Source organism: Ostrea edulis, chromosome 9, assembly GCF_947568905.1.
Source record: "Ostrea edulis chromosome 9, xbOstEdul1.1, whole genome shotgun sequence".
NCBI lineage: Eukaryota > Metazoa > Mollusca > Bivalvia > Ostreida > Ostreidae > Ostrea > Ostrea edulis.
The window spans coordinates 4,810,777-4,819,138 of NC_079172.1; the positions used below are offsets into that span (position 1 = coordinate 4,810,777).

General features: G+C 35.6%; 1 protein-coding gene across 1 annotated transcript in view; it reads left to right on the plus strand.

Annotated features, from left to right (window-relative positions):
• LOC125659478 (tetraspanin-33-like) overlaps positions 1-8,202 on the plus strand; it is a 9,685-nt gene extending 1,483 nt beyond the window's left edge. Inside the window, exons 2-7 of the mRNA XM_048891164.2 lie at positions 1,854-2,042; positions 4,559-4,747; positions 6,248-6,382; positions 6,836-6,886; positions 7,160-7,276; positions 7,408-8,202. Of these exons, the coding sequence (XP_048747121.1) occupies positions 1,854-2,042; positions 4,559-4,747; positions 6,248-6,382; positions 6,836-6,886; positions 7,160-7,276; positions 7,408-7,482 (756 nt within the window). The 3' untranslated portion in view covers positions 7,483-8,202. The remainder of the gene's footprint in view (positions 1-1,853; positions 2,043-4,558; positions 4,748-6,247; positions 6,383-6,835; positions 6,887-7,159; positions 7,277-7,407) is intronic.
• Positions 8,203-8,362: the final 160 nt, after the last annotated feature.

Genomic DNA, 8,362 nt, shown 5'->3' on the forward strand with positions numbered 1-8,362 from the left:
ACTGAAATATTCACAACACTGCAGTCAAATTTATATGACTTCGTGTGTACGTCACTGTGTGTTTAAAATACTTTTACATTATTTACATATGTATATAGAGATCTAGATCTACATAAAATAATGTTAGAATTGAATTTTTCATTCTCTCAGTCTCTAGTATATATACTAACAGTATACCATATTTACAGGATTGGGCAGTAGGCCTGAGCTCATTTGTGGAGATATATATATATACTATATATGGCTAGATATCTTGCATGATTTGTTGCAGTTTTTTCTATAATGTAAATAAACCACCTGTATGACCAGTGTCATCCCAATGTAAATATACTTATTTAAAAATTATATATATATATATATCCATACAGAACTTGCAACATGACTCCTCATTTGAACTTGACACTACTGAGTTTTGTGGTATATTGTTAAAAAAGTTTTTGAAATATATTATATAATTGGAATGAACAAATGCAAATTTTCAACTGGATAGGTTTGAGTTGTGATATAAAATATATTTGGACCAACAGAATATGTATTGAATCATTATCTACACAGTTCTAAATAGCATCCTGTCAGAGCAGTTCAGCTCAAAAGATGAGGAGCTAACTTTCTTACATATAATATAACTTTATTTATAACATGTAGGTAGGTACAACAGGTAATATTCTGTTGATCCAAGTAAAAAATCAAGAGAACTGTTTTCCATAATCTTCCAAAATAACAAGTATTAGTGCACCGGAATTCAATAAACTCATGTACTGATGGTCACTGACAAGAAGACTGACCCGACCGTTAAATTGTTTTAATTGATTATAACCATGCAAATTCATCATCTGGTTCAAAGCAAACTATGAATATTGGTACACAATGGTGGTATTCCATCAATCAATGCTTTATTCTCATAAATGTACAGTCAGACATTACAGAGAGGATAAATGTACAGTCAGACATTACAGAGAGGATAAATGTACAGTCAGACATTACAGAGAGGATAAATGTACAGTCATACATTACAGAGAGGAGGTTGGAAAATACAGAATACAGCTGCATATACAACATGTACAGGAATAAATATTTTTATATCACTATGTATAAAGTGGAGAAACATTGATTCAACAAATGAACATTATTTGATTTACTATGCATGGCCAATAATTTTTTGTAAGGGTGGTCGTACTCTGGTCTCTGAAGACGACGAGTCGACACAGAAAAGGTTCTGTATATCAAATCTTATGGAATAATGCATTTTGTAGTTTAGATATTAAAGACTCTAACGATGGACGTCATGATCAATTGATTGCTCATCTGTAAACCCTGCAGTCATTCCGATTCATCCCTCACTCGTGTTCAGTTTGTTAAACATGCCATTTATAAAACGTGATCAATCGTATCACCATGTTACATAATTAGTGGTGTGCCTCGACAAAACAGTATTGCATTTCAAGCAAAATGCCGTGTAGGTCATAAAGGCCAGTTGCGTATACAATTGTACATGAATTTTTCAAAGAGGCGGTGCGACCTTCACTTGTACTTTGTCCGTCCAAGGGAAGGTGTTGCAGTACCCAAAATGGTAAATAGGTTAACTCCCCTACCCGGATAATCTTAATATGATATATACAAGTGTTTTTTTGTTGTTTTTTTTTTACTATTTTATATCTACGTTATCCGTAGTGTTCACTTGCTATCAAAACTAAATACGTGTCTGTGATTTCAGCTTGCAGACTTGCTGTTAGTCTGCCTACATGTGTACCGGTGCCTTGTAGTTTGATCGATGAAGCTTGGGCCGATGGGTATCGGCTATATGAATGGTACATGTACCACCCCACTAAATGTTTCCTTACTTTTGTTTTCAGATTATTAGTTTAATCACTATCGTCTTGACATCGTGGATTATCCATGAGAAGGACAAAACAATCGATTCCTTTATAGACGTCCTCCTGGACCCAAGCCTGATGCTCCTGATCGTATCATGCATCGCCCTTTTCATTACGTATATGGGGGCCTTAGGGGCCCTTCGTGAAAACGAAACCATGCTTGTCATAGTAAGTTACCTCTACGTGATTGATACATTCCCAAATCTGTAATGAAGGCATTTTAAAAGGTTTCCACTACGTCAAACTGGATTGTTTGTAGCCCAATTCCCAACCCTCTGTAAGATTTCGCTATCACGTGATTTCTGTAGGGTACCTGTAAAGTGCGAAACGAAATCTACCGAAACGAAACGAAATCTGCCGAAACGAAACGAAACCCACCGAAACGAAACGAAACCTACCGAAACAAAACGAAACAGATTGTATGATCGAACTCTTTTAATTATAATAATTGAAAATGGTATCTTAGGCCCCTAGTAAAGTTTACACATATAAATAAAATTCGCCTCCCCTTTGATGTAGGCTTTCGGCTTGACTGATACAAAGTTTTAAGAGTTGGAAAGGGGGGGGGGGGGGGGGGTTAAGCACAAAGTACATAAATACCATGTGCAATTAGCTGCGGATCCATAAATTTCAGAACGGAAGGTTACAGTCTCACAGGTCAGAGGTCTGGGGAAACACACTAAAGCCTTGTTCTATAAATAAAGGCTTTATTATTATGGGGTCGTCGGCGTTGAATCCGATTTTGGGCATAAATACATGTTTCAGTATTTTTTGCTCTAAAGACAAATATATGTATACATGTGGATATTGTGTATTTGTATGTAGTATATCAAACGGGGGATTCTGAATATGTCCTCCCGTTCTCTTTGTGATTTCTGCTTAAAATCCCCTTGTTCATAAGCCTTTTCAGTTTACAAAATGCCGACCTCCTCCTAATATTATTGCATTAAAAAAAAAATCAATTTTCTGTCCCGTTTTCAATTCCCCGTCTTAGCAACATCCCAAATGTATAGAGTTTTTCCATTATTGAAAGTACTCGCACCTCAGCAGTTAGAGATAAAATAAGAGGTTAAGAGCTCTTTCTGCTTTCAATTTTCTCAGACACCAGCTTCTTCAAACAATGTATCTATGCCCAAAGGCGGATCCAACGTCGGCGACCCCACCCCTCGTATAGTGTGTTTCCCCAGATCTCTGAGACTTTAACCCTCGGTTCTGAAATGTATGGATCCGAAACTAATTGTACATGGCATTTAATCAACTACGGATATGTACTTTGTGCTTACTCCCCCCTTTCCAACTTCTAAAACTTTGTAACAGTCAAGCCGAAAACCTACATCAAAGGGGAGGCGAATTTTATTTATATGTGGTAACTTTCACAGGGGGCGTAAGATTACATTTTTAATTATTATAATTAAAAGAGTTCGGTTATACAATCTGTTTCGTTTCGTTTCGGTAGGTTTCGTTTCGGTAGATTTCGTTTCGTTTCGACTTTACAGGTACCCATTTCTGTACAGATTTGTCTTCATTTCATGGACAGAAACTTTTGACATCTACAAAGAAACATTTATATACGAAACTCGCATGTTGCAGAGGGTTGGGATATAAAAGAAATCAAGCCAGTTGGACTGCGGAAGAACCTGGGATTTGAGCTTCAGGAAATGCATCAGTGATTTTAGAAATTTCAGATATGGCAGTATGGTAATCAAATGTAATTGTATGAATTGAAAAAAAAAAAAAAAGAATTGTTAAAATAAATGTATGTTTACAGTATTTTAACATACTTTTTTAAAAATGTAAAATTATTGAAGACAACGTATGGAGATGTTAAGGTAAAATTTCTACATGGATCAATGGTATCCTACACTTATCTACAAATCCCTCGTTAAAGGGCGGGGAAAGAAGATTGGCATATCACAGAACTTGCGATCGGACAACCGTGTTGTATACTCCCAGTCTTTCAAAAAGTCTTCAAAATGCAATCTTTATTGTTCTTTAAAAAGAAGCTTTGTATATGTTTATGATATCTTGATTTACAAGGAAAATTAGCCGAAAAATCTGCCATATCATTATTTATATTCCTAGCCTTCTGATTGGCTGAGATTTAATGTATTAGAAAAAATAGAACAATGTGCTCACCTTGCGTGCCTTCCAAGTTTTTCAATTTGATATGATGTAGATTATATTGGTCGTTCTTTGAAAGCTCGTGTCTCTACTCACTTTCAACCAATATGATTAAAATCAACTCCTCCTCGATCCGCTCCTTTATTTTTATGTAGTCGCTACACGTGTAGCGGATCGATGAGCTGATTTTAATTAGATTGTTTTTCAACTTAGTCGTACATAATCATTGTAAAGAAAGGATGACTTCTCTCTGTAGTAACAGTAACATCGAGCCCATGTACTTCTGAGGTAGATAAAACATCGCATTGACCTTAGAATTTGATGTTGTCAGTAAACAGGTTCATGGTGGCACACTGCCGCACAGCATTTGGTTTGAGATAGATTGATACTAAGGCGTGATTCTGCAATTATTCAGTATGTGTATTTTATAATGCTGCATGTATTTGTATTTCAAGAACATTTGATAAATTATCCCATTCAGAAATTAGAACAGTGCTCTCCAGTATATTCTCAAGTTCTTTTATACATGTATAATGTACGAGTTTTTCTCTTCTCTTTTTCAGTATTCCCATATTGTGACATTCTTCATATTCATCCAAGTTGTGGGAGTAGTGTTTCTGTTTTTATTTTATTATGACAACTCTGTGTTAGTTACCCTCAACATTTATCCAGAAGAACTGTTCAAAGACGCCATCATAAAATACCGAGAGGATGCCGACCAACAGGACTTTATAGACTACTGGCAAAAACAGGTCAGATTGAAATAGTTTTGTTCAATTATGGGTACCCAATTTGGCCCCACAAAAACGTTAAAATTCAAAGTGAATTTTAAGATTTTAATTACATGTATTTTCATTCCAAACTTCAATTCTTATGGAACAAAGTCATACATACATCAATAGCTTTAATAGAAAGGAAGGTCAGCCCATTATTCTTGTAACTACAAATCCACAGCCACACCATTAGCTAATACACGAATCTGCGTCCCATTCGAAATGCATTAAAAACCTCGATTGGGCCCCACCCCCTTTCACGTCGTCCTAACCGGTCATCTCATATGTAAATTAAGATATAAACATGCTTTTTTTAAAAAATCCTTATAAAAATAAAATGATGATAATAATAAAAAAAACCAACCAAAAAACCAACAACACACACCTAAATTTTACATTGATTTCAGCATAACACATGAACTATTTTTCTGGGTCACTGCGTCGTCATATTGTAGGGAGATGCCATGGTAATTATTCCATATTTTGAAATTGCCTTTTTGTTTGAAATGTAGATACGTAATAGATAACCATTTTATGGCTCTGAAGTTGTGCATTTCGTGGTCAATACTACTGACAAACCTTTCGGGCTTCACAGGCTTTGATCTGATTCCCAGATCATGTGATCAACCCAGTTCATATTTTAGTGAAGTTTTTAAAGTGATTATCTATTTACTATTTGCCACCGATTAGGTCTGAATCAATGGCGCATTTGATTGCTTATCGTCGTTACTTGACATGAAAAGTAACTATAAGTGGTTGTTCAAAACATTAATTAACTTGGTGAGCCGATCTAATTAAACTCAGACATGTAGATTCCGGTCATGTATTGTAGAGGATTTTACATTTTAACCAGGATGCTTCTTGAACATCAATAGTGTATCCGTGAAAGATTCACTTGAAGCAATGGACGTTAACCATATGAATCTTGACCATGAAATCGCCCTATATCTACTTAGCTCTGAAATTCCATGTAAAAACTATTAACTCATCTTAGTACATTCCTTCAGTCCATCAGTGGCGGATCTAGACCTTACTGGGGGTGGGGGGTGGGGGGTTGAGGCCCGAATGGGGAGGGCATGGGGATTTTTTTTTTTTTTTAGAAAGATTGATTCAAAATGGTGCATTTTAATGCATTTTCGACTGAAATTCTTGTTCCTTTTTCCTTTTATTTATAGTCACCACATCCTTTATAGAATTTAAACAAATGGAATAAACTTGACTTATTGATTCAAAATAATTCATTTTAATGCATTTCAGACTGAAATTCTGGTTCCTTCTTGCTTTGATGCATAGTTATCACTATAAAAAAAAAAGAAGAGGGGAGGGGGGTGTTCCGACCCCCCCCCCCCCCCACCCCCCTAAATCCTCCACTGTGCATCATAAACATATGTATTGTAAGCATTTGGTGACCATGATTGGTGGCTTCTAGTTCAGTTCATATAAATGGATATATTTTCACTTTTTGGAAATGTTTTGTAGATGGATTGCTGTGGGTTCAGTGATGATGATGAAGGATACAAGGCTTGGAATGCGAACATGTATTTCAACTGTACAGAGGAAAATACTAGTGCAGAAAGCTGCGCGGTACCGTGGTCATGTTGTGTCCTCAATGACGTAAGAAATATGGAGAAAAACGTCCACAGACATTTTAAACAAACTTCTAGTATATGTATATATACTCCTGCCTAATATTCAGTTGAAACGTGTGCTCACCCGCAAAGCACGTGTATCGACAGACATTCATTAAGGATAAAAGTGTATACTACATGTGTAGAGTAATCAAAGATATTCACCTCTTACGACAGTGCAAAAATACATGTGACTAAAAGTAATTATAAGACATAGTTTGCGTTGGTATTGTTGGTAAATGTGATTGGTGGTGCTCTATTGTACAGTAAATACTTGTAGTACGATTTGTAGAGTGATCGGTGCGGTGCGATATCCGGATGGGCCATTTTACAATACAAATGCATGGTTAATGCAAGCATTTGTGGTATACTTTTGATATGATACATATTTATATGGTATTATAACTTCCTTTATATATATAATTATATTTATTTTTAGGGAGACAAGCTCAACTTACTCTGCGGTAACGGAGCGCTGAAAGCAATGACTGTAAGTTTTATCATTGTATAGCCTATCATTGAATGTACATAAGGTTTTTTTTTATTTTTATGTGTTTTTATTTTTATTACATGGAAGAGTTATGGCTTCTAGTGTACGTTTTTCATTATACATTTTTGTTTATCCTTATTTTCAAGGATGTCAACATGATTGCTTTTAAAAGCTTGCATCACTAAAAAACATTTAAAAGCTCCGATGTAAAGAAAGAGCGTTGCGCGTGTTATGGTGCTGTTGTTTTCATTTTTTTTTTTTTTTTTAAAACAGTCTTCAAGTTTAAAGGACCAGATTTACACGAGGGGCTGTCTGAAGGCCGTGAGAGTCTGGGTGGGGTCTAACGTCTTTGTATTTGGATGTGTGGTCATCGCCGTACTGGTTCCTCAGGTTAGTCTTCATGGCTTGTGATGTACTGCCCATTTTCTTGGAAGTTATTAGAGATATCGTGATTTCATTGTCGCAGTTGTTTACTAAAGGTTTTAATTCTAATTTCTAAATTATGCATGTTTCTTTTGTAGGTATTAGCGATTTGCTTTGCAAGAAATCTCAACGACCAGATATTGATTCAGAAATCCAAATGGTTGCACGGTTGATTTTGTGTGAATGTCAAGGCCAAAGAATGCTGACATTGTGATACAAATCAAAAGTCCCAAAATAATCTCATGATTATTAAAATGTTTATATGCATTAACACTACACAGGCGCCAAAAGTATCAACAGTGGCCATGGTTTCTTCAACGAAATTAGCCAACGCTGTTTCATTATTTTTTTTTCTAAAAACGAGCATGATCAAATTTCAGTTCATTAGATGGTCCTTCTCCAATCACTGCATTACCCATGGCCATTAAATACATTTTATCGATGTATAATAGTCAGGAAGAGGGGTGACAGGGGTCACGTGGGTGAAATACCTTTGAAAACTCCGCAGTATCATAGTCTCTGAGATCTGGGTGACCCGGAAATGTTTGTCAATTTAATTGGTGATTTGAGACATATTGTGTTATATCTCATATTCAGATAAGTTTTTGTGTCTAGTTACATGTATCCAGTGTTATTTAATATTTTATACTAGTTCTATATGCCCCATTATCTGGAATCTTGTACACAGTTGTCAATCGCCATACCTGTAATATACATTACATTGGATCTTGAATGAATGTATGTAGATGAAAGGCTTTAGAGGCTCTAGCCGAACAGTGTGGACATCGATCGATTGAAATGATATGCATTGTATAACATATCAATTTATGTATTGTAAAATGTAATTGTATTACTGATTTCTTGTTGAGAAATAAATTGTTTAAAAGCATAAATGTTTAACGGCGCATGATATTTAATGCTGTTTCGGAATATTTTGTTAGAGAGCGGAACACTGATTTTTAGCCTGTCGTCTGTCTTTTTGACTTCTATAGAACCACAAGGTCAAATTTTCTACAAAGCATTCCTTGGTAGAGGGGGATTCAAGGTTCAAAG